General features: G+C 42.6%; 1 protein-coding gene and 1 long non-coding RNA gene across 5 annotated transcripts in view; one reads left to right on the top strand and one right to left on the bottom strand.

Moving 5' to 3' along the window:
- Positions 1–17,952, bottom strand: part of LOC106997440 (uncharacterized) — an 85,385-nt gene extending 67,433 nt beyond the window's left edge. Inside the window, exons 1-2 of the long non-coding RNA XR_013415889.1 lie at positions 17,796–17,952; positions 1,060–1,243 (exon numbers count right to left, since the gene is read on the bottom strand). This is a non-coding gene — a long non-coding RNA (uncharacterized LOC106997440). The remainder of the gene's footprint in view (positions 1–1,059; positions 1,244–17,795) is intronic.
- INHBA (inhibin subunit beta A) lies at positions 2,775–26,741 on the top strand. 4 transcript variants are annotated; one of them, XM_077997990.1, is made up of 6 exons: positions 2,775–2,998; positions 3,297–3,501; positions 6,410–6,597; positions 7,097–7,152; positions 11,336–11,900; positions 21,303–26,741. In XM_077997990.1, the coding sequence occupies exons 5-6, from the start codon at positions 11,513–11,515 to the stop codon at positions 22,193–22,195; spliced, it is 1,281 nt and encodes a 426-aa protein (XP_077854116.1). In that variant the 5' UTR covers positions 2,775–2,998; positions 3,297–3,501; positions 6,410–6,597; positions 7,097–7,152; positions 11,336–11,512; the 3' UTR covers positions 22,196–26,741. The 4 variants fall into 4 exon arrangements, with proteins under 4 accessions (XP_077854116.1, XP_077854117.1, XP_077854118.1 ...); XM_077997991.1 differs by having other exon boundaries at positions 3,305–3,501; XM_077997992.1 differs by lacking the exons at positions 2,775–2,998; positions 3,297–3,501 and having other exon boundaries at positions 5,590–6,597.
- Positions 26,742–26,787: the final 46 nt, after the last annotated feature.

Here is a 26,787-nt window from a genome sequence, read left to right on the forward strand (position 1 = left end):
TCTGCAGGATTCACTTTCCCTCATGGTTACGCTTCTTTTCTGGGTCTCTCAGAAATTTCCATAGAAGAAGGATATGGAAATTTGAATGACACCGTGAGAGTTTTATCTAGTCACGTGATTAACAGTCTGTGTTGGTGATGTGCGCTTTGGTCAACCTGTTCTACCTGGGTAGCTGCTGCAAATCAGGGGTGCCTCTCCATCAGGAAAAGACAGAAACAGAACAGGACTCCACCCAATAGCTTTGCCTTAATCTCAACAAACAGGTTTGCGGAAATGGCCAAATTCACAGCTATAACTTAGGAGGTTGACTCAGCCGCCAACTAACTGTATCTGAATCAGAGTTTGCTTCTTAAAAAGTTATGTGCTCTTCTTCATGGTACCAGTTAGGGGGCAGCAGATATCCTGGCATCTTTTGTTGTCTAAAGGAAGCTTCCAATTAGGAGATCCTGAAGTTTCTATGTATTATTATTTTATTTGCCATGTGACATGGTCTAGTAGTTCCATCCTGCACCAGCTGTTCATTTTGGAAGCCAAACCTCTCACCTAGTAGAGTGCTTATAATTCACTACTGAGCAAAGGTGAACCCAAATAATAAAGTATCCTATATAATTACCGCACTCTGCATCAGCCGTTTCAGTTTCATCATTATCTAAATATTACAAAGCCCCAGCCTTCTCTTTTGGTCTATCATTCTGTCTCTCACACACGCTTAAGTAAACTTTATTTTGACTCCTTAAAATACCCTCAGGATGAGAATGCAAGTAAGGGGATGAGTGTAGGCATCTATAAAATGGCTTCTGCAAAGACCTCAAGATGCTAATTTAAGAGGATGAAGCATAGCCCAGCCTGTGGTAAAAACATTTGCTTTTCCTGATGCATGCAACATTGTGGAGACGCTACTTTTGTGTGTGTGGGGTGTGTGTGTGTGTGTGTGTGTGTGTGTGTGTAGCTACTGAACACTCTGAGAATTTTGTCTGTTCAAAAAGAAACAACAGAAACACAATGCTGAGCTCTTGAGGATCCTTGAACCAACGTCTTCTTTTGGTTTTGATTACATACCTTTTTTAGTTTCCAGAAGTTCCTCATGGGATAAAGAGTAGTAGGTGTGGAAACTGGACCACAGAGAGGTAGACTGACTTGTAACTTTCCAGCCAGGGACAGAGCCAAATGTATAGTAGGGTCTTCCCAGTACCAGTCTGCCCTGGTGGCTTGTCACAGAGCATTTGCCCATCTTTCCAAGGCTCTACAAAGTAGAATGCAGGGAGTTCAGGTCAGCCAATAAAGCTTTTTTTTAAAAAGGAAGAGAAATAATACCAGTAAGCAACGGTGACTACGTACCAGCACATTCTATGTGGCTCACAAAATTAACTGAGCTATCCCTGACAACAATCCTATCTACGAAGGGGGTGCTATTCTTATCCATATTTATTATACTAATCGGGGAACCAAGTCATTTGCCCAGCAGTTTGAAAATGGTGAATCCTAAATTTGAACCCAGGCAGTCTGACTGTAGGACCCATACATTCAACCACTACCTTTTACCTCATCTTCAAATGGTATTTTTCATACTTCAGAGCACTGAGGTGCCTGTGCCCTTGGTCACCGGGAGGCCATACTTGCTGCACCCGTCTGGACCATCAGGGTCTTCCCCAGTCAGAGGCCACTGCCAGGGCCAGAGACAATGGAGAATTATTTAGTTTCCTACAGTTCTAGAAACTGCCTCTGTTTCAAGCCCAGGAAGAAGGCGTTCTGAGGAGGACATTTCTTCTTGGGACAAGGACCCTTGGTGAGATTTGGCCTTTATGCACCTCCATCTGAAAAGCTAAGCTTCTCTCTGGGAATTCGAATTGAAGGTTAGGGATGATTGCTCAGATGGGGAAAGTGTGAAATGGTAATCACTTTCATATGACACTCGAGAAATGTTATAATAAAGCTGAGTAAATTGGAGCATGAGTTAGCCGGTCCTTTGCCTAATGATGTCACCCACTTTGTGCTTCCTCCAGCCTATGATTAATAAAAGAGGGGTTATGACAGTAACTCACTCCTAGTGGGCAGCAGTGACGTCAGCAGCAGCTGAGCAAACTGACTACATTTAGTTGTGCGTGTGTATGTGGGCATTTTTTTTTCCTGTGACTAACATGAAGCTAACAGCATCTAATAAAACAAAAGCTCCTTGAAATTTGGGAAACTTATTGGGTGAACTCTTTTCTACAGGGAGCACCATTTTAATTATTCTCAGCTCATAGTTAAGTGATGTTGGAGTTGGCCAAAATTACCTTGTTGGCTTTCTGCCCCTGTTTCATTAAGGGATCACAAATGAACCCCTGGCCTTTGGGAGAGAGGTTTCTGGAGTGTTTTTTTCCTTCTACTATAGAGGCTCCTCCCTCATTCATTACACTCTTCCATCTTTTAAGAGGAACTCAATGAGTAGAAGAGGGATTGTAGCCATAAGTTATTTTTTGAGAGTTTAAAGCTGGTTGTAGAATTCAGTGATTCCATTTTAAACTCTAAGAATATTGTGCTTAATTACAGTTTGCTTTTCCAATCTGATAAAGTGACAAAAGTCCTACTTACTATTTCACCTTTGCGAACTTGACCTTCCTAAAATTAGAGTGGGCCACCTGGAAATATTTGCTCACCTAGCTGAGCTGCTGCCAGTGTCCACGCGAGCCCGCAGGACTCGTGAACAGCGGCACTCAGACCATGCCTTGGAGCTGCTCCCACAGAGGGCAGAACCTTTGGACTCTATTAGGACACGAGGGAGGCAGCAATTCACTGATTTAAAAAAAAATTCACACAGGACTGCCCCCAGGCTTTTCTGTGGGGCTTTTTTCCCTCCAAGCAGTGATTTGGGAACAGGCTGTGGGGGGATCTTTGTGGACAGGCAAAACTGGATGCAAAGCAAGATTGCTGCCCTCTTATCAGTCCAATGGAATCTACGTGCTAAACCACCATGTCTTCAAGTCAGCAATGGAACTTATTACCCAAGGGGATCCAGGTGAGAAAAATGATTACAACAATCTGTTCCGTGTTCCTTGGGGAGTATTTTTCAACAATCTTCTGGGGCAATAGGAAGATAAATTGTTGAAGCAGATGTTTCCTGATTGGGTTAGAACTGAGTCATGATAAACAATTTTGAAATATATATTGGTCAGGAAGAATGTTGAGGGCATATTTCTTCAGGTTGAGTTAGTCTGGGTTTTCTTCAATATATGTTTTTCTATAGTGGTTGTAAACGAGTATTTCTCTCAATATTGAATTTTTTTACATGTACCACTTGGTTACTTCTTGGGAAGAACTCCAGGCATTTCTGAATCATTTGAAAGTTGATTGAGGCCTTTGGTTCCAAAATGACCATTTACCTGAGGAGATGGTGATTCACAAGTTGGAAGAGATGACACGGCGTCAGAGTGTCTAAGACATTCCCCTCATAGCTCCCTTCATCTTAAAATGATCTCTGACCTACCCTTTCCTTTCTGGAGGACCCAAGTCACTCAGGAGGTAAGTGATGAACCAGGGAAGTAAGCCCTCACTGTCTGGACAACAGGATTTCAGTTCTAAGCTAGTTTCATCCAGGCAACTTCCTTTTTGTGCATTTCACCAATACTTGTTGATTACTCTTACGATTTTCCATGAGGTGGAATCCTTCACAATAGTTTCCCCAGTCCTCACAGGAGAGCAACACCTGGAAGGGCTGGAAGGGCATGGCCTTCCTTCAACAGCCACACCACTTCCTTTTACAAAGGAAGTTTGGAGAATATAATGTTGCTTGCAACAGCCATTAGGATTTAGCAAAACACTGTTTTATCTCTTTGGATATTGATTGTATGTCATTCCCCTAAGGTATTAAACAAATAAAATCAAGCTACAACATATTCGTTTGCTCTAGGAGAAAGGCAGGGTAATCTTACTTTTGTGAATTTTACTTCAGGGAATTCTCTCTTGCATGGATTTATCTGATACTGAATTGCTAAAATGAACAACTCAATCCTTTATTCATTTATTCTTTTGCATGAGTCTCTTGTCTCCTAACAACTTGGGTGTAGGCCAGCCCATCTCATTTTGTTGCTGGCCACCAAGATTCTGCTTTGGTTTAGAACAAAAAGCCAGCAGGAAAATGTATTGAGGCCATACATGAAAGTTGGTTGGAGCAACAATGTTGCCCAAGAGGAGCATTGTAGCTGTAGTCTCCAGTAATCAGAGAACATAAGATGCAAGAGGCAGCAGAATCACTTGAATTATTAGTATTTTGTAGAGTTGCAATGTTTTTCTTGGTTCCCAAGGCCTCTTGGAGATGGATAGGGAGAAGGTTGAGTGAACTTTACAATTATAACATGAAATCAGGGTATCTCAACTGCAGAACAATTAACACTGTAGGCCAGATAATTTCTTGTTGTTGGGGGCTGTCCTGTGCATGGTAGGATATTCAGCAGCATCCCTGGCCCCTACCCACTAATGATCAGTAGAACCTCCCTCCCAGCTGTAACAACCAAAATGTCTTCAAACATGGCCAGATGTCCCCCAGGGAGCAAAATCGCCCCAGTTGAGAACCACTGCTGTAGAATGAAGAGTAATAGGTTACTTGCTGGGTTTTTTTCCTTCTTCTCTTTTCCGCAGTTGTTTTAGTTCTAGTATCTGGGTTCCCTTGCTTCAGAAAACAGCATTTCCAAATACTCTAAAAACAGAGTATCCCACTGTTTTTGTGGAATATCCCACGAAGCAGAAGGCCTTGTGGGATATTCCAGTGGTTCTGAAAGAAATGTGAAGCTTAGGAGTCAAGTTTCAGATTAACCATTTCTGACCCTGTTGTTCTCAATGAATTTCAGGGGACTTTTTAATGTTTCCCTCTCTCTCTCTGTTTAGAGCTATTCATTCATTGACTTAACTTGAAAGCAAAACAGCTTCCCAGTTCAATTTTGAATGTGAAACACTGCTTCTCCTTTGTCCCAACTCTTTCTACCTAACATTCAGCCCAAGTTATGTACAGGCTGTGGCTGTCCAGGAAACAGGCCGTGTTTGCCAATCCCATGTTCAATGTCAACCATTTGATGAGACCCTTCTTCATCACAGACTCTGGCAGTCTCCCTGCAGCAGATAGTACTCTGGATCCTGACCACATTCTCTGGATTCTGAGCTGCCTCTTGAGGGAGTCACCCCTCACCAAGAAGGCCAGGTTTTCCGGCCTGAGCCCCAGAATAACACATTAGCTGCTGGGAACACCTTTTGATTTCTCTCCATAGTCACGTTTTATGTTTGGTTTCCCAGACGGGATGAACCAGAAATCATGCGTTTTTGGAAACAGATTTTTTCATAGGAAGGAACGAAAACACCCGGACTCGTCAGCACTCTTGTCCATGCCTCTGAACCCCCAGCCTTGTGTCATTTCAGTTGAATCAGAGAACAACATCCCAGTCACCTGCTTGGGGTGTTCACGTCTCCTGGCTTATATTTTTGACTGAATAACAGCAATCCGTGAGCAGCAGCTAAAATAATAGAGCCCTGAAAAATGTCCCCACCCACCCCCCCGCTCCGCTTTTCTGGGCCTGTCTCCTTGCTCAAGGAGTAGTGAGGAAAGACACCAATTAATAGCGTGGATGAAAGCTGAAGGACAGACGGTTTGCTTGAGAAGAAAAGTGAACATTCTTGCTTCCTCATCTATGCCAACTTTGAACAGGGACAGCTGCTGCCACAGGTAAACACCACTATAGGGTTGGCCATGGCCCTAAGCTAGGTGTCACCGCAAGCCACAGGCCGGCACACGAACGCTGGCCTCTCCCCCATTCGCACAATTGAGCTCTTATCCTTAAACGAACTTTGTTTTTTGACCAGCTCACTAATTGTGATTGAAAACACCAGCTCCCCAGCAATGCACACGCATTGGAGTTAGCAGCAGCAAGACAGGCCCTAATTGCTCCATTTACATAAAAGTAGAAACATACAACTTCTAAATATAAATCTCTGGCACATCGTTCCTTTTGCAATTACAGTAAAATAAGGTACCACAGTTTCCCTCCCGGCTCCTTCTCGCAGCAAGCTGCTCCACCGGGTTCGCTAGTGGCTGCTCCTCGAGGCGAGAACAGAGCCATGCAAATGCTCCAGCGTGGAGTTGGGTTTGTGAAGTCGCCAGTAAATCAGGCCGCCTCCACTAGGTGAATAACGCGGTGGCAGCGGGCCACTTTGCTAGTGCAGTCGCTGGAGGACCGCGCTCTGCACTCAGAAGGGGGCAGTTAGCTGGTGCGCGAGCGCTCCCTGCTCGCCTCTGTCCGCGGGGAGCCAGTCGGCCCCTCCGCAGGTCCCGCTCCCTGACATTTGCTGTGGTTTCAGTCCCTGGCAGTGAGGGCTGGGTTCAGAGATTCCCAGCTGCACTCACTGAACAGTGATTTTTTTTTCCCCTCCCTGAATTCTTTAGCTGCCAAAAGGGGGGAAAAAATCAAGAGCTGCTCTTAAAAGAAGTTGCCCTTGCTGGTGCTCAGGGTAAAAATAGAGGCTGCCGCTTAGACCGGCTTGGCCCTGGCTCCAGGCATCCCGCGAGCTGGGCTCGAGCAGCGGCCGCGTTCCGGCGTGATCCCTGGAAGCTGCCAGCAGGTGCTGCTCAAGGTACAGTAGCAGGGCCGAGAAGCCGGGACCCGAAGGGCCTGGGGTGCGGGGAAGCTCCGGGGGAGGGGGAAGTGAAAGAGAAACCAAACCAAGGAAGGAGAAGGAGATTCTGGTCAGGACTGGGCTGACCAGCTTGTGCCCCGGGCCCTTGAGTTCCGCAGGGAAAAGCTGATTCCCAGTCTAGAATATTCCACAGAAGCTATTTTAACCTGCCTGCTTCCTCCACCACCCCCACCTTGATTTGCACCGAGCGAGGAGGCATTGCCACTGTGGTGCAGGTGGTTGCAGAGGGGTTGCAGCGCGGCTGGTAGGCTGGTCTGGCAGGTGGGCACTCGGTGGCATCAGATGGCCAGCGGAGTTTCAGAGTCACACTTGTGTTGTGGCTCCTCTGGTCAGAGTGCTGCAGATTTCTGTGACACCCGTGTTTAAGAAGAGCCACCAGGCTTCTCAGAAATAGTATCACTTATTATTATCTGACGGCTGCCCTTGACCCCCACAGGTTCATATTATGGATCCCATTTTATAGATGGGAACACTGAGGCCTGAGTTTACACGGTGAGTGAGCAGAGGAACTGGGATCTGATCTGGGTTTGTTTTGTGCACCACCGCCCCCATCACCTACACACACACACACACACACACACACACACAACTTTGTGTGGGGGGGGAGGGGATGTTATCAGGACACTAGGGTTCATGTGCCGGGCAGAGGTGAGTTTAGATGCCCTGAAGGTCATTGACTCCACTAATTCTCAGCATGAAGGGTGGAGAAGTTCCTTTCTTATAAAGGGTTTCTGTTCACCTAGTGCTAAACTGAGGGGCAGGTTTGGAGTTCACCATCATTAATCCTATTTCTGTCTTTGCCACTCAGATTCACTCTCTTGCTCTACAACTTAATGATTTTTTTCCTACTTCATTTCTGCATATGCAGTTCTTAGAATACTCCTTCCCCCCACCCCCATGCAGCTCAGCACCCACACTTTCTCTGTATCTAGCCAGGAGAGACCCTCTTACACAGAAAACTTCTGGTGTCCTAATGGAACCTGCTTAAGCCACACATCAGGAGGCCAGAGCCTCTATATTTTGCTTGCGGGCACAGTGAAAAGTTTATTTTATGCATGTTAAATCCTGCATACAAAACAACATATCTGGTCATATGGCTCTCATTAGTTCCCAATTTTGCACATTTTATCCAACTTGTCATGAGAACTGGGCTTATGCTTCAACTATACTCCTTCAAACAACCCTTCACCATTCTTGTCAGAGGACTTCTTCCTCCTGTGTTATTTACCAGACTTGCCAACACCTCTCCCCGCCCCCAAAAAGCCTGACCAGCTTTACCCCTGTTTCAAGGAGTGTTCACTTCTTTTCATTAATCTCCTGTTATATTTGTAACAATTTAGAAATTATAGGAGTTGAAGTTCTGGTAAAAAAAGAATGATGCATGAGGATTTTTGTTGTTGTTGTTGTTGTTGTTGTTGTGTGTGTGTGTGTGTGTTTGGTTAGTTAGGATGGATTCTAAAGACCTGGGAAGGATACTTATGAAGTTCACTTAAAGAGAATGACTATTTCCAAAGTTCTTGATTTATGAAGCAGGCATTCAATTTCAAGATGTAAAATAATAGTGTAAGTTGGTTGCGGTGGGGGGAGACCATCATCATATGATTATACAGATTTTCCCAATTTTTTCCTCAATGAAATAGCTTATTTAAAAAAAATAAAATTAGAATCCATATAAAGAATACTACCAATTTTCTTTCCTGAAGGAAACAATAAAATACTTTGTAAATAGAAGCAACTTCATGAAGTAACAGATGTTTTATGTAAAGACATAAAACTGAACCTGAATATAACGAGACGTGTGTGCGAGTAGTAAAAGAAAAGTTGAAAGTTGGACACACTCATTGAGACATATCTATTTGATTCCAATATTTTTCTAAAAGGTAGAGTAATCCTAGCCAGAGGTTTCACTGGCTCAGTGCATCACCCAGTAGTGTCTCAGAAGCCAGGAAGGGCTTTCCATTAGATAATGAATTATGAAATGTCTCACACTGGAAAAACCAGTCATCTGCTGATGTCATGCTGATTCCAACCAATCCCAAACAAAGCCCCAGCCCTCCTCTGTTTCAGTGGTACCAATGTGTGGTGTACAAATAAGTAGTACAGTATAAAACTTCACAGTGCCAATACCATGAAGAGGAGCTCAGACAGCTCTTACCACATGATACAAGAGCCGGCTGGTGGAAGAGTGGGGACCAGAAAGGTAATGCTTTTTAACTCTTACTTCTGAGCTCTTTACACATTCAAAGATAGGATAGCTAGGAGGAATTTTACAACTAATTGGCATTTCCAATGTGCATTGTGATGTGTACCTTTTTATATTATTCAGGCAGGTTAATATAGCTTTTAATAGTCCTAGAGCATGCAAATAGATTATATGTTTATACAACCCACTCAGCACATATATACAAGTACATATGCCAAAGAGAAAGCTATTTTTAAGAGTTACATTCGCAAACAGTAAATTCAGGGAACACACACGTACTCAGATGCAGAGAGAATCCAAATATTGATAACTTGCAGTTATCTAAATGCTGCTATTAGGACTCTTGAGTTGTTTAGAGTCATTAAACTTTTGGTTGTATTTCAGACTTTCTTGTAAAACTTAATTGGACTACAAAATGTTTTGGATACTGTATATGTGACTCCAAATAGGTGGATGATGTTAAGTATTATAGTACAAAGATGTTTTATAAAACCATTATAACACAAATGTCCCCTGCCTCCCCCATTCTCTTTCACCATCCCCGTAAAAAATATGAGGCTTTTTAGGCAATGTTGACAAAGTTTCAACAATAATGGTGGAGTAATTGATGTTTCTGGAGCTGAAACCCCAAAGGTGTTAGGTTACTTGTAACAGAAAAAGTCTTACAAATAGTTGTTTTGGAAAAGGAGACAGTATATACAATTCAGAGAGCATTGTTAACCTGTGAAAACTGTAATTTTAACTTAGTGTCACAATTTTCTTGCCCTCTTCCCCTTGCACTCAGATCTTATGCTTGTAGTAATGATATTTATTAACTCTTTCCACCTAAACTGCATTGCTTGACTATAATGCTATGAACACACTAGGTGTCAGATATAAGCTGAGTGTATCTTCAGAAACCAAGAGGGCTTATGTGTGGGAAAGAAACCGAGAGGGAAGGAACGCTTTAACAGATGGACCCCTTAAAGATTCTTCTGCAAGATAAAAGCAATAAGACAGAAAATGAAAAAAGGGGAGGGGGAAGAATTTTTTTTAAGCCTTAGAAAGGCATTGTTAAAAAATTCACATTTTTCTTTTTCTGTGCACACTAAAATCCATGATGATTTTATCTGCACTGTTCCTTTGAGGGAACAAGAAGCAGTCAAGGAGGCTGTCTATGAATGCACTGGTCGGGACAGGCTTGGGGCAAGCTGAAAAAACTACCACATGACAGAGAAAAATAATTTGCCAATATATTTTAGAGAGTCTTTTCCCATAGGATCAGTTATTCAAGTCATACGAGTGCACTCTTTTTATAAAAGGATGTGGGAAAGGCCAAGAGAATTTTGCATTTTATCTGTGAAGTCCCGCGAGCGGTGGTAGGCTGTAATGTGTGAGAGTGAGTGGATCCCCGGCAGAAGGGGGCAGCTGAAGGCGACGGGGAGAGCGCTTCTGGGACTTGGGCTTGTGACAGGCTGCCTGCCCTCTGGTCCTTCAGTGCCCTGCTGCATTTCACAGTTGGGAAGAGTGGAGTGTATTATATGACCCCAAACAAAAGTTCCATTGCGCTCTCCTCAGATCGCCTGCCAGTGTTGATGACCTGAACATTTAAATATGAATGAATGGGGGGAAACGACCATCTCCCTGGATCCCATCAGACCAGAACAATCCACTGGCCCGGGCACCCTCTGTTACCCCTGAGCTACTCTTTCCTGACCTCCACTACCTGTCCACTGGACCTCCCTGGTCAGGAGGGCATTTTACCACCTAGGGCTGTGGCTTGGCAGGGTGGAGGAGCGGTGGGAACAGACTTTTTCAATCAAGTCATCCCTGTTGATTGAGACACTGTGTTTGTTTGGGGTTTCTTTTCTCCCCTCCAAAAAAGGAAGAAGGTGAAACCAGGAGACTGGGCAGAGAAAGAAAAAAAAATAGTGAACAAAATTAGGAGAATTTATTTTAGAAGAGAAAGTAGAACCCCCGAAATTGGTGATATTTGAAGAGAGGTGTCTGTGAGGAAGCTAAGAGCAGAAGGAGAGCAGCCTGTCAGAAAACGGGCTGTCCCTCCCTCCCTAATCACAGCCCTACTCACAGCAAACTCCCTCCCTCTCCATTCACTCACTTACTTAGGGCCAATCCGTTCTCTCTCTCTCTCTCTCTCTCTCTCTCTCTTCCTTTCCCTTTCTCCCTCTCCCCCTCCCTTCCCTCCCTCTCTCCCTCTCTCTCCCCCTTCTTTCTCTCTCTTCTCTCCCCCTCTCTCCTCTCTCCCTGTCTCTCTCTCCCTCCCATCCTCTCTCTGTCTCTGTCTGTCTCCCCCCCACCCTGTCTCTCCCTCCCTCCCTCCCTGTCTCCCTCCCTCCCTCCCTCCTTCCTTCTCTCTTACTCGGAGACAGTCAGAACTCTCCTCCCTGACAGCCACAAACCTACAGCACTGACTGCATTCAGAGAGGAACCTGCAAACAAAACTTCACAGAAAACTTTTTGTTCTTGTTCCAGAGAATTTGCTGAAGAGGAGAAGGAAAAAAAAAAAAAAACCAAAAAAAAAAAAAAAAAAAAAAAAAACCAAACCCACAAAAAAAAAAAAAAAAAAAAAAGAAAAAAAAACCTGTGCGTGAGGGGGGAGGAAAAGCAGGGCCTTTTAAAAAGGCAATCACAACAACTTTTGCTGCCAGGATGCCCTTGCTTTGGCTGAGAGGATTTCTGTTGGCAAGTTGCTGGATTATAGTGAGGAGTTCCCCCACCCCAGGATCCGAGGGGCACAGCGCGGCCCCCGACTGTCCGTCCTGTGCGCTGGCCGCCCTCCCAAAGGATGTACCCAACTCTCAGCCAGAGATGGTGGAGGCCGTCAAGAAGCACATTTTAAACATGCTGCACTTGAAGAAGAGACCCGATGTCACCCAGCCGGTGCCCAAGGCGGCGCTTCTGAACGCGATCAGAAAGCTTCATGTGGGCAAAGTCGGGGAGAACGGGTATGTGGAGATAGAGGATGACATTGGAAGGAGAGCAGAAATGAATGAACTTATGGAGCAGACCTCGGAGATCATCACGTTTGCCGAGTCAGGTTGGTGCTGGCATTGGCAGGGGGTGGGGAGGGGTGGGGGGTAGGAGGGTAAAATATATTTCTTTGACAGTCCCAGGAGGAACTTCTTTTCCCTCCAGCTGGAAACTGCCTGGGAAGGTTATTAGTTATTAGGTGATGGTAGCGGACTAGCGGACGGAGGGCAGGCAGGGGAGGGGGAGAGGACTTTACAGAAAAGGAATTCTCGGTCGAGCTCTGCCTGGAGATGACTGGCTTACACTTGCTAAACTCAGCCGGTCACACAGAGAGGAAGCTCGGGGCCAATGTTGAGCTGGAAGGCAGACTGTGAGGGGCTGCCTTGCCCTGCCTGTGAAACCAGATCTGAGCAGCCGGATGAAAGCCGCGGCATTTTCGGGTGCTTGGGGAGCAGAGGAGGCTTCCGGACCCCATCCAAGTTTTTATTGAGGGTAGAGGGGTGAGTGTGCCAGGATTGGAGTGGAATGGCACAGATGAAGTCACTCTCTTAAAACAAACCTTCCCCTTTAAAAGTCCAATCTGGGGCCACATTAGAGAAGCAGGGCATATTTATGAGTGACAGTCATTTTTACCTTTAGAAACTGTCTATAAGTGCACAGGCACCACATTCAAGACAGGGAAGAGCTACTTTGGGGGACGGTTGTCACTGAACCAGCAGTTACTTTTGGGACACTGACTTTTGCTCTCTGAAAGGAAAAAAAAAAAAAAAGAAAACAACCAGTTTTGTTCTTTCTAAAGTTACTGAGAGCTCTCTGCCAAGGAACGCAACCTTGACAAAGTACTCTCAGATACTATGCTGAACTCACTCAATCCTTAAGAGGAAGAACTTTAATAAATAGGTTCTAATCGTTGGCCCAGGACCACACTAACCTGTTGCTGAATAGCAATACCTGTCAAAAGTATGGGCCCATGGACTTGGAGCCAGGCTATTTTTATAGTTAAGTGACACAGATCCTTTGCATGCCTGCAAGCCCATGCACGTCAGGCACACAGATGTGTTAATACCGTGTTACTTTCATGGTAATGCCAGGCTAAAGAACTGTATCCTTTGCCAACTCCATTTGAAAGGAATGCCATTGTTTTGTTTGGTAGAGCATATGGCCAGTAAAGTATGTGCAGGGACTCCCAGCATTTTTGTTTAAAAGTTTGCCGCAGCAGTATAAACAATTAAGGCAACACTCAGAATTTCCAATCCTGAAAACCTGTTGACTCAGATGTTCTGTTTTCAAGAAAACCATGAAAGACCGGGGCATCCTTCTGGAGGTGCAGATAGCCTGCTGGCTGTGTGGCTTCCCCTTGCAGGAGAAGCACTGGTGTCCTACAAGCTTCCCAGTTTGGCTCTCTCACCAGAAGCCTCTTTCACTTGGGGAAGGTCCTACTTTCTTTCCCTAAAGCCCTTTCTTAACCCAGCCCCAAAAGGCATGATCATTAGGACTTTATCTTCTGAAGCTTTTTGAGGAAGAAAGCTAGGTTAGAACTTTTCAAGTTGACACCCATTTTTTCTCAACTTTTCATGGTGGGAAAAGATACAAAAGAAAATATTTATGATATTTGGCTGCGCGTGTGAAACAGATTTCAGTGGTCTAGAGGGTTGCTTCGTGTCTTTATATACCAACCTCCACACATGATGGATTCAATGACAGCTCCTATCCAGTTGCCTTTAACTATGTCATACGACTAAGTATGCCTATGCCTTTGACCACTTTTAACCGCACGACTGTTACTAGCAATATGCCCCTCTTTCTGACTTACTGGACTTGTATAGCAAATCACTCTCTTAGCATTTAGAGATTTGGCAGTGAAAAAATTTGACCATTTACATTCTTGCTTATGTGTGGTCTTCCTTTCAGTGCCAATCTTCTCTCAGTTGTATGAGATTTTTGTCATTTTTTACTTCTCGGTTAGGTGTTTAGTTTGAAAGAAAATAAGCGACTTTTTAAAAAGCAATTCATTGGACGTTCACATTGAGTCAAATTTAAGATTTGTAATGGGAAACTCCTGGTTGACTTTACAACTTGACTTTGAATTCTTAGAAAACGTTTATTACAATTGCTTATTTTTCTCTGAGGAATTTCACACATCAACTTCAAGTTGATTTAATATAATTTCACATATTTAATAATTGCTATATGGACAGTCTACTCTTCAAGCAGAAAACCACGTGAGCATTTTGCTGCTGATTTTGCTAATCAAGGAAAAGATATTTATCATCTGAATGATTGTAGCAAATATATGAACATGAATAGCAAAGACATATGTCTTGCTGCTTTTGGAATAATTCAACTTTAATGACATTCCAACTATGTGGAATGTCAAGAGTTTTTGGAGAATAGAAAAAGCCATGTATTTTTCTTTCCCTTATAACCATTTTGTGCAGCATAGAATCCAGACATAGTCACCCATGAGCATGCCACAAATGCAGACCCATCGCGGCCCCTTTCAACCTTAGGATTCTTCAATTTGAGGCTACGTTTACTTTTTGCCTTTTCTCTCCTTGATTGTTGGATAAAGCCAAGGCATGGCTACAGAAGTAGAGAGCCTGCAAAAGCTGAAGTGCCTGGGACTCTTTTAACTGAGTTTGTCCCATCCTGCTTAGGTAGAAAGTGCCCGATTTCTGTAAAGCTGATGCGAGTTGTTATTGACTAAACAGCAGGGAATCACTCTAAGGCTCTCTGAAATGTGTCCCAACCAACAAAAATGATTTTATTTTTATGTATGTCACATCACCCAAGATTTCTCACCAAGGTTAGTGTGTTCTGTGCGTGGCTGGCACAAAACCCCCAATGTTTACCTTAAGGCCTACAGAGTTCCTCACAAGGAAAGACAGAAGGGATGGGTAAAGCCAAGCTATCGCTATAAATGTCAATGAAGCTAAATTCAGTGGCCTTTTTGGCTGATACAGCTTATTTTTACTTTATTTTGACTCATGACAGTAGCTGGTCAATCAATGCATAGTAATAATGTACCTCTGAGTCTCCATATGCTTTCAAACCTGGATATAGGTTCTGGTAATTAGCTTAGCAATTGATAGCACCTGTTGTAGAAAGACCAGGAAAAGAAAGACAAACAAAACACCAAGAAATGGATGTGCTCACGTAGCCTAGGTGTTGTTGAGTGCAACACCTAAGTCTACCCCTTGGAGGATACTATGTATGGAAGATTTGAGTTCGAAGTTTACACCACCCAGACAGGGCTCCAAGAAGCCTTGCTTGGATGACCATTTTCCCCACCCCAAGAAAGCCATCTCAAAATGGAGCTGACTCCCACCATTCCATGCCCATCGTCCGAACTTTTCTGTGAATCACCCATCCCTTAGGGACGCCTTTAGGGGTTACACGTTCTCTTCTGTGAATAATGGGGAAGAGTGGCCACAAGAGGGCGCGTTCCAAAGACTTTTGCTCCTTGTCAGTTTATCCAGGGAAAGGCAGTTGTGCCTACTGGAAGCACCCCCTCTGTAGCGCCCAGTAATCTTGGTGATTATCAGTTACCTCCTGCTCCCTCTCATCCTGCAGAAAAAGTTAGGAATTTATGAGATGGGAGAAGCATGACTACCTGTAATACATTAAATGAGACAGAAGGAAAGGAAATGGAAATTCTAGTGATACATGTGAACATTCCGGAGCTCTATGGAAGGCAGACGAGTGATAAATTTCAAAAGCAAACAAAGCAGAGCAGGGAGAAATGTGACCATGAATCATCAGCGATACTGATTTGCTCACAAGTCTCTCCCTAATACGGTCTCCCGGATCGTAACAAAAACATCTTCCGTCTCCCCTGATTTTGTTGCCTAGTTTTCCGCCTTATCAACAGTTTCCACCAGCGACAAATGACAAGTGACTTCAAACAGGGAGGAAAAAGGTTCTTTCTTTAATGCCTTGTGGAAACATGGTGTTCAGCTTCTGAGGATGCGTTTGTTTCCGAACTGAGGGTGTGGAGAGAAATGGTGGGGAAAGATGGGGAAAGAGATTAATAGTGGTCTGTGGCCTGTGCAGTGGATGGACTGGGCTGGGGGTGGCGGAGATGCCAGGGTGGAAAGTCCGTTGTAATATTTAAAGAACTGCAGTAATACCTTCCCAGGCACTTTTCTTGAAAACACATATTTGTCTTGGCCCCCCTTCTGCTAAAAAATACTTGCACATGATCTCCTAGCTGTAGTTCAGAATTCTTCATACTCGACTGGTTCCTAGGTCCAAAATCAAAAGTGCCAAAGTTCTCAGGAACTTTGGAAGAAGTCTCTGAAATTTTGTGGGTTGAACCTTAAGAATTTTTGCTACTTGTAGGAATCTAAAACCCCTTTCTCCTGAAATATTTAACCTTTTTCATCACCATTTTAATGGAAGAGGCATGGATGATGGATGTTTGTGGCTGGGCATTTATAAATCAATAACGGACCCTAAGGAGGGACATTAAAGCTAAAAAATTAATCAAGATAATTTATGGCCAAACCTATAGTTCTACTGCAGGAAAGATCCTCTACTGTAGGTCAAAGGAGGAATAACCTTAAGACCTCACTTGCTGCTTTCTGCAGAAACCCCTGGAAGCAGTCCAAATGCAAAGTTAGAGCTTCAGAGAACGCACCCTGTAAATGGTAGTTGTGTATACCCTTACTATTGACTATACCGTATCTAGGCACAGTGAAATCTTGATGAAGAATGGAAAATTAAAGGAACAGACGCTTTTTACAGGGAGGCTTCCCCCAACCCCCACCCCATGGTAAGTTTAAATATGTTCTGTAAACAACGAGGCTTTCCACATTCACATTAGAGACATAATTATTGCCCATATGTAAAAGAGCAACATATTTCAGGCAGGACCCTGGTGAGGAAAACAAAACCAAATCGGAACACTGCATGTGTGTGTTGCTTATTTAACTGAAAATGTTCATACACCCACAAATCTGAGATGCTGGACTTTTGGATGAGTCCATCATTTTGCATCTTAGTGTAGGGGGAGGGAACAACAAGGGGCTTAGCTGCTTAACCCTTGGCATGCCTTCATGATTGACTTATTCAAAAGATTTTGAAAGCAAAGGAAAATGTGCTGCAAACACCCTTCCAGGTATCTTTCCTTCCAGCTTACACAGTCTCTCCTCTGTCCAATCCTTCCCACCCGGCAGCATTTCAGAGGTATTCCCTGTGAGGTACAAATTTTCTCTTTGCCTATTTTTCTGCACCTCTTTTTCTCTCTCTTTGGTATGTGTCCACCGAGCTCATAGAGGTTTAAGTGATGAAATATTATCACCCACATGGGTTTGCGTGGGACTTTCTTAGTGAATTACTCAGGCAGAGCAGGCTGTGATACAGCCTTGCTCACAAGCCTCGGGAGGGAAAAAATAGCACAGAGGATGAAAAGAATATTATCAGAGAGTAGGTAATGAAAGGTTAGCAAAGCGACCAGCTATATCTGGCTAGCTAGGTAATAGTGCAGGAACCTAGGTCGCACCTGTACAAACTAATGCAGAACCTGCTCACGGCGCATTATGGGAAGGCTTTCATTTCAAGATTTTACAGCATGAGATATTCAAGTGAAAACTAAAACTGATTAGAAATTGATCCTGAACATCCCAGCCTTAGTCAACCTTCCCTTTTCCAAATTGTTATGCAAGGAGATTGGAGGATTGGGGCATCTTGAAAGTGTCACTGCAGTATAGCCATCTCTCTCAGGTAATATAAAGATAAAGGGAATATAATAAATTGACCTGTTATTTATTATATTTTTCATACCTAGGACATTCCGAGGCTGTAATATATTTCTGAAGCCTGCAGCCCTGATAAACATCAATCCCACGTCAGTTTCCAGCAGTCTCATCTCCCCACCCCCTTCTGCAATGAAAGCTAATGTAAAAGAAAGAAATATGCACTGCTTAATAAGTCAGAATACAATAGAACTTGTAAAATGTACCTGCATATAAGGTAGACATTAGGAAGACTTGAATCTCTCTCTTCCCCCTGTTCTCCTGAGCATTATGGCAACAGCATTTTCATGAAATTAGATCTGTTTTATTTTTTTTCCTGATAAAATATCATGCAATATACAAATAGCAGTTCCAGAAATGGACACCAGGAGAAGGAGGCGACAGGCATGTCAATTAGTAGGGGGAAAATCCAAATGTCAGAAATATGGGGGAGAGAGAAAGCACGCAGGCAGTGGATGCAAATACAGGGAACAGAGTCTTTCAATTCAGATAATTAAACGGATGCCTCTCCATAATACGCAGGCGATGCCATGCAGTTAATTATCAGCCAAGACCAGCATGAAAGTCATTTTATGATGACTCTCTGATCCTAATATAACAGCACCTGACAGATTGAGCCCCCTCTAATGAGTACTCTCTTTGTACAATCCTCTCTCAGGAACACTAAATCATTTGCTTCCAAGTACAGCTGCCTGTGAAGAAGGGGTGGGGCTAGATCATGCATCAGAAACCTGCTCTTGTGAAATGAGGGGCTGTCCTGTAGGCTGTGTGACTAGAAGCCAGCAGCCTCAGCCTCTCTAACCCTACAAAAGCAATTTGCACGCGGCTGTCCCTAATTCTAGTCAGCCAACTAACCCTCCCTCGGCACCCCCACCCAAACATCTGGATGTTATTCATGGAAATTCCACTTCATGCGGGTCAGTACTGCTGTCCATCGGCCTTCACCCTGACCCTTTCTGGCAGGTGTGGACGAGAGCAGAGTAGATCCCATGGGGATGAGTTACCCAAAACCCAGTGAGCCTCCCTATGTGGGGCACTAGTCAGATGCTCCAGTTTCACACTCTTTCCTGGAAAAACAAAACCCAACCTTGTGCCCTCTGGGTTCTCTAATTTAGCAGCTACTATCTCTCTGTTTTTGGAGTGACACCCTGTGCAGTTTAGGATTTCAGAAGCTGTCCCGCATAGAAGCAGAAGGGAAAACAGCAGGTAGCTTGTTAACATTCTCCATGGGGCAAGGCAGATGTGCCCATGCTGGAGGTAACGTGCACACCCTCCAGGCCAGTTATCCGAGGCTTGGGAGGTTTCCCTCGGTCTTCTCCTAAGGCCTTGGCAGGACGCTGCCACCCTAAAATCAACTGCTGATTGCCTTTTTAGATGTAAATGATTAAGCTCTGCTTCTGGGAATCTTCTCTTTACTTTGTTAAGAAACAAACAACAACAACAAACCCCCACCAATTCTTAGCAAAGGGGAATATAGAATTCAGATTTTGAAAAAATAAGTCATCATGCTTCCTAAAATAAGACAGCTTCTCCCTCTAACTGCTCTCTGCTCTGGTATTCTATCTAATCATAAACCCAGCTTTATTATTCATTTCAACTCCTGCCAAAGACATGAGGTCGGAGTCAGAGGAACTCCCCTTACCACCACCACCACCATCATCATGGCCAGCATCCTCGTAAGTTTATAGAAAGATGCCAGAGAACCTTTCATATCCATCTGCAGCCCTGCTTGGCCCTTGCCTCAGTGAATTTACCACTATCATAATCACAGTGTGCAGAGTGTGTTAAATTAAGAACAGAATCTACAGTACGCAATGCACAGAAAAGCCTGCCTTCTGCTGCAGAGAACTTGAAACTGTGCCTAAAATTTATAGTACCGTAAACATCTCAGGGCCTCGAGTGATAAGTATGGCTGGATTTCCGTTAACTATAGAAATTCAGGCAGGGAGATCCTCCCAGGGAGTTGCGAGTTCTAAGATGAACTTCTTGAAGATTGTTCACAGATTTGTGCATGGGATACATGTACAGCGGACAGTTATAAGGAGGTCCATGGTCAGGGAAAAGAGGGTATGTTTCCATATGCCACAAAGGGGGAAAAAAGGAAGTGAGAGAACATATTTGATTAATCAAAAAATTTTAGTTTGGATACCTGCTTTCATAGTAATTGTTGCTGCATCATTAAACATACAGGTGCTTACGAAAAGAGAAGGAAATAGGTGACTTTCTAATTTTAGAGTTAGGCTAGAACTGAGTGGTTGCTAAATTCAACTGCCCTGACAATGTGGGGATTTCCTGTCCATTAGCAGCGATTGCTATTTGACATTTGTTTCTGGTGCCCATTAGGCTGCACTCTAATGGGTCAGAGGCAAACATCGGGGATTCAGAGGTACAAGGTGGCTCTCTTAATTTAATAGAACTCAATGCTAAGGACGCCTCCATTTGTTAATAAGTAATCAAGTCATTGCCTACTTTCTGCTGAACATTAGACTATGATAGTGACCTTAGACCCTGGGCATTCTAAACCAGGCTGGCAGGAGGGTGGCGGTGGAAGTGATGTGAAGGAAGCCTCCTAGAGGAAGTGTTGTCCAAACAATCTGAAAATTGAAACATTATTAAAGGCAGCACTAAGGGTGATGTGTTGGAGTTGGGGCAGGAGCACTTGAGGCAGAAGGAACAGCAGGTGTCACTGCCTGCGGGTGAGACAGGGGGTGGAATTCTCAAGGCCTTACACCCCAGAGACCAGGACTGGGCAAGAGCTGGCATTCAAGGAAGGAACAGCATGTACAGAGCCCAAAGTCCCAGGCACTTTCTGTTGGATACTGAGAGCAATAGGAATTCAGTAAAGGACTTTCAAGAAGTGATGTGATCAGATCCACCTGTGAGAAAGATGCCTTTGGCTGCTTCATGGAGAAATGACTGGAGAGGAGGCCTGCCTTAGTGTTGCAGAGGCAAAGTAAAGAACATGCTGCTGCAGTGACCCAGCAAAGAGGTGATGGGGGAGGAATCAGGCTGTGACAGGGGAAGAGGAAGCTGACTCAGTGTGTCCCGACTGCACAGACCTACATAGTGAGGCGAGGCCAGGGGCTGCATTTTTGTCTGAGAATGATATTTCCTTAGCTCTCTAGAGCTTACAGTGTCTTTTCGTTTATGTTATCTCAGTTGATCTTCCTAAACCTGGAGATAACAGGTCACATGTCCTTATGTCATTCCTATTTTATAGAAGATGAAACTGAGGTTAAGCAATTAGTCAACAGACACAGAATCACAGGCCCTCTTCATTCTAAAGCAAGGGTCCAAAACCTTTTTTCTATAAAGGGCCAGAGAGTAAATGATTTACGCTTTGTGAGCCAGAGTCTGTTGTAGCTACTCAGCTCTGGGTTATTCTGGTGCAAAAACAGCTGTAGGCAGCATGTACAGAAATGAGCATAACCATGCTCCAACAAAACTTTATTTACAGGCACTAACGTTTAAATTTCAGACAATTTTCACATGTCACAAAATACCACTTTTCTTTAACCACTTAAAAGTATAAAAACCATTCTTAGTTTGCAGGCAGTACAGAAAGAGTTTCGGCCCATGGGCCGTCATTCGCTGACCCCTGTTCGAGAGGATCTATCACAGAAGACTCTTGCTTGCCTGAAATTTGTGAGTGCATGTAAATGTTGGAATTAACAGGTGTCACTGTTTTCTCTTATGCTGTCTTTTGTCTTTAGGAACAACCAGGAAGACGCTGCACTTCGAGATTTCCAAGGAAGGCAGTGACCTGTCAGTGGTGGAGCGTGCAGAAGTCTGGCTCTTTCTAAAAGTCCCCAAGGCCAACAGGACCAGGACCAAAGTCACCATCCGCCTCTTCCAGCAGCAGAAGCACCCGCAGGGCAGCTTGGACACAGGGGAAGAGGCCGAGGAAGTGGGCTTAAAGGGGGAGAGGAGTGAACTGTTGCTCTCTGAAAAAGTGGTAGACGCTCGGAAGAGCACCTGGCACGTCTTCCCTGTCTCCAGCAGCATCCAGCGGTTGCTGGATCAGGGAAAAAGCTCCCTGGACGTTCGGATTGCCTGTGAGCAGTGCCAGGAGAGTGGCGCCAGCCTGGTGCTCCTGGGCAAGAAGAAGAAGAAAGAAGAGGAGGGGGATGGGAAAAAGAAGGGTGGAGGTGAAGGTGGGGCAGGAGCAGATGAGGAGAAGGAGCAGTCGCACAGACCTTTCCTCATGCTGCAGGCCCGGCAGTCTGAAGACCACCCTCATCGCCGGCGTCGGCGGGGCTTGGAGTGTGATGGCAAGGTCAACATCTGCTGTAAGAAACAGTTCTTTGTTAGTTTCAAGGACATCGGCTGGAATGACTGGATCATTGCTCCCTCTGGCTATCATGCCAACTACTGCGAGGGTGAGTGCCCGAGCCATATAGCAGGCACATCCGGGTCCTCACTGTCCTTCCACTCAACAGTCATCAACCACTACCGCATGCGGGGCCACAGCCCCTTTGCCAACCTCAAATCGTGCTGTGTGCCCACCAAGCTGAGACCCATGTCCATGTTGTACTATGATGATGGTCAAAACATCATCAAAAAGGACATTCAGAACATGATCGTGGAGGAGTGTGGGTGCTCATAGAGTTGCCCAGTCCAGGGGGAAAGGGAGCAAGAGTTGTCCAGAGAAGACAGTGGCAAAATGAAGAAATTTTTAAGGTTTCTGAGTTAACCAGATAAATATAAATTAAAAAAACAAAAAAACAAATAAACAAAAGTAAATTAAAAACAAAACCTGATGAAACAGATGAAGGAAGATGTGGAAAAAAATCCTTAGCCAGGGCTCAGAGATGAAGCAGTGAAAGAGACAGGAATTGAGAGGCAAAGGGAGAATGGAGTACCCTTTATTTCTTCTGAAATCCCACTGATGACATCAGTTGTTTAAATGGGGTATGTCCTTTCCCCCCTTGTGGTTCCCTTGTGAGCCTTGAGTCAACTAATCTAGTCTGCAGTAGTGCGGACTAGAGCAACCCAAATAGCATCTAGAAAGCCATGAGTTTGAAAGGGCCCATCACAGGCACTTTCCTACCCAATTACCCAGGTCATAAGGTATGTCTGTGTGACACTTATCTCTGTGTATATCAGCATACACACACACACACACACACACACACACACACACACACACACACAGGCATTCCCACACATTACATATATACACATACTGGTAAAAGAACAATCGTGTGCAGGTGGTCACACTTCCTTTTTCTGTACCACTTTTGCAACAAAACAAAACAAAACAAACAACATTAAAAAATTGAGAACAAGTATGGAAAGAATGAAAGATCAAGGAAAAAAGAATACCAAGTTACATTTCGTTAAGGTGCTTATGATCTTAGAACTATGCAACCTAATAGGTTTGAAACTGTTTACCTGAGAGAGAACAAAAAGAGAGACTTTTTTGTATTGGAAGTAATCTGATTAATTTTTATTTTCTTCAAGGAGAGATACTTGAAAGGAATATGTTTGTCCATCTGTTGGATCCAAACATTTCTATATTTTGTAAATGTTGTTGTTGTTTTTTTTTAATCGTTTACTATTTGCACTACAATGGTGTTTGACCTGTCTAATCCTTATTTAACAAGTATTTTCTTTGAGTGGGGGTGGGGGTGGGGTTTAAGAGCTGCACTTAATGTGAGCTATAAAAGAACTGCTACAGCACACAAAATAGCTATTTTTATTATTATAATTATAATTATTATTATTATTTTGTACCTTAAAAAATAGACACATACACCAAAGACATTTGTGTGAGCCTTTAAACAGTCTGTCTGTGGTTGGTATCATTCACCATCAATGAGTCAGGGGTTGGGATTCAAGGTTGAGTAGTGTGGATTGTGTTCAGGCTTAAAAGACCTGAGAAGTTTGGTTTTTGACTCCTTTTACATCCATGAAACAGGACATTTCATACTGGATGTACAGTAGTTGTACACTGTTGGATATCAAGTTCAATCAAATTCATGGAACTACATGCTTGTATGTGTATATATACATTGCTTGTGCATATGCATATCTGTATGTATATATACATGTATTGTACCATGTCCATACACATTTTAAGCACTTCAGGCTGTCATTTCTTAATGTTCTTAAAGCAATGAATGTTTGTGTGCAAAACACAGTATTTTTAAGAAGGATAGGCTATAGTTTTTGCTTTTACTCTGAACTAGGTGGGCACATTTCAAAAATTCGGATGGGAAAAAGCCTGAAAATTCCAGTGAATATTCAGCAAGGCCCTCTTTTGTTGTACAGGGATCAAATTTCCTCCTCTTTTTTGTGCCCCCTCCCACTTCTACAAGTTTTCCCCTATGGGGAAAACAGGATGATAATCAAAACTCTGGGCGGAAGTTTTTCCAACTTAGTGTCTACTGGAATCAATCTTAAATCAGAAGCTTTTTCAGAAAAATATAATATTTAGGTCAGAATTAGAGTTAAGTGTATTTTTAAAAAATGATTAAGGCTTGGTTATGAGAAATATTACCTGTACCAGCTGGGAAAAATAATGTCACCACTAACTAAAAGATAATTAATTTGGGAGAAGGTGTTAAGAGAGGGAGAGTAAGGAAGAGAACAGTTAAGAAGAGGCAGAGATGAGGGCAGTAGTAAAAAATCTCTAAATTTTTAATTTATCTTCATGTGTAAATTTGTATCGATTCAGATGCAGAGAGGAAAAAAAAAAAAAAACAACCTTTGTTTTATAAATATCAAAGTACATGCTTAAAGCCAAGTTTTTATCTAGTTTATTCTAGTATTTAGCTTGCCTAGAATAGCTAATAAATTATTCATGTATGTGCTTTTGAAAATACAGAGCCTTATTTTTACAGACTTGTGTGAAGTTGGCAAATATTTTGAAAAAAGGAAAAAAGTTTCTAATAATTGGGAACAATTACATTAATTAATATTTTGTAAAATATTGAAGCTTTTAGCCCTATGTCAATTTGTAGATTAAAATAAATTAATTATAGGAAAGGAAGATATCAGTGAGAAACCAAAGATTACAAAAGGTGGTTTAGCTCTCCTTGAAAAATATACTCAGTTGGTATACTGTAACACTTGGCTATATGTAGGCAATGTCACTACAGGGCAAATACACTTACTGTGTTCTAGAGGCCGCCCTTTCTTATGCAGAAAATACAATATGCACTGCATGAGAAGCTTGAGAGTGGATTCTAATCAAGGTCTATTGACCTTGGATATCATGCATGTGGGAAGGTGGGTGTGGTGAGAAAAGTGTTAAGGCAAGAGTAGATGGCCATGTTCAACTTTACAAAATTTCATGGAAAACTGGCAGTATTTTGAACTGCATCTTCTTTGGTACTGGTACCTGCAGAAACAGTGTGAGAAATTAAGTCCTGGTTCACTGCGCAGTAGCAGAGATGGTCAAGGATATGGAAAAAGCAGAAATTTGCAAAGAAAGCTGATACCCATGTATAGTTCCCATTCATCTCAAATATATCTGCTACCTTTTTAAGCTAAGTCCTAGACATATCGGGGATAACATAGGGGTTGATTAGTGACCACAGTTATCAGAAGCAGAGAAATGTAATTCCATATTTTATTTGAAACTTATTCCATATTTTAATTGGATATTGAATGATTGGGTTATCAAACACCCACAAACTTTAATTTTGTTAAATTTATATGGCTTTGAAATAGAAGTATAAATTGCTACCATTTTTTGATAACATTGAAAGATAGTATTTTACCATCTTTAATAATCTTGGAAAATACAAGCCCTGTGAACAATCACCCTTTCACCTAGCAGCATGAGGCCAAAAGTAAAGGCTTTAAATGCTAACATATGGGATTCTTAGTAGTATGTTTTTTTTTTGAAACCAGGGTGGCTCTATCTTAGCTTACTATCTCCTCGCTCTTTCTCTAAGGCTAAACTCTAGGCTCTTAAAAATCTGCCCACACCAATCTTAGAAGCTCTGAAAAGGATTTGTCTTCAAATATCTTTTAATAGTAATATGTATTTTATGGACCAAATTGACATTTTCTATTTTTATTTTTCCAAAAAAGTCAGGTGAATTTCAGCACACTGAGTTGGGAATTTCTTATCCCAGAAGACCAACCAATTTCATATTTATTTAAGATTGATTCCATACTCCATTTTCAAGGAGAATCCCTGCAGTCTCCTTAAAGGTAGAACAAATACTTTTTATTTATTTATTTTTTCACCATTGTGGGATTGGACTTTTAAGAGGTGACTCTAAAAAACAGAGAACAAATATGTCTCAGTTGTATTAAGCATGGACCTATATTATCATATTCACTTAAAAAAATGATTTCCTGTGCACCTTTTGGCAACTTTTCTTTTCAAGGTAGAGAAAAACTTAGTCACCCTGAAAACCCACAAAATAAATAAAACTTGTAGATGTGGGCAGAAGGCTTGGGGGTGGACATCGTATGTGTTTAAATTAAACCCTGTATCACTGAGAAGCTGTTGTATGGGTCAGAGAAAACGAATGCTTAGAAGCTGTTCACATCTTCAAGAGCAGAAGCAAACCACATGTCTCAGCTATATTATTATTTATTTTTTATGCATAAAGTGAATCATTTCTTCTGTATTAATTTCCAATGGGTTTTACCCTCTATTTAAATGCTTTGAAAAACAGTGCATTGACAATGGGTTGATATTTTTCTTTAAAAGAAAAATATAATTATGAAAGCCAAGATAATCTGAAGCCCGTTTTATTTTAAAACTTTTTATGTTCTGTGGTTGATGTTGTTTGTTTGTTTGTTTTTATTTTGTTGGATTTTTACTCTGTTTTTTTGTTTTGTTTTGTTTTTTTGCATACTACATGCAGTTCTTTAACCAATGTCTGTTTGGCTAATGTAATTAAAGTTGTTAATTTATATGAGTGCATTTCAACTATGTCAATGGTTTCTTAATATTTATTGTGTAGAAGTACTGGTAATTTTTTTATTTACAATATGTTTAAAGAGATAACAGTTTGATATGTTTTCATGTGTTTATAGCAGAAGTTATTTATTTCTATGGCATTCCAGCGGATATTTTGGTGTTTGCGAGGCATGCAGTCAATATTTTGTACAGTTAGTGGACAGTATTCAGCAACGCCTGATAGCTTCTTTGGCCTTATGTTAAATAAAAAGACCTGTTTGGGATGTATTTTTTATTTTTATTTTTATTTTATGTCTTATTTATTTTCCATG

The sequence above is a fragment of the Macaca mulatta genome, chromosome 3 (genome assembly GCF_049350105.2).
Source record: "Macaca mulatta isolate MMU2019108-1 chromosome 3, T2T-MMU8v2.0, whole genome shotgun sequence".
Taxonomy (NCBI): domain Eukaryota; kingdom Metazoa; phylum Chordata; class Mammalia; order Primates; family Cercopithecidae; genus Macaca; species Macaca mulatta.

Excerpts from the sequence above, each read along its gene's own strand:
- INHBA (XM_077997990.1), top strand. The coding sequence starts at position 11,513 with ATGCCCTTGCTTTGGCTGAGAGGATTTCTGTTGGCAAGTTGCTGGATT. Across the intron at positions 11,901-21,302 it reads CATCACGTTTGCCGAGTCAG|GAACAACCAGGAAGACGCTG; the intron begins GTTGGTGCTGGC and ends TTTTGTCTTTAG.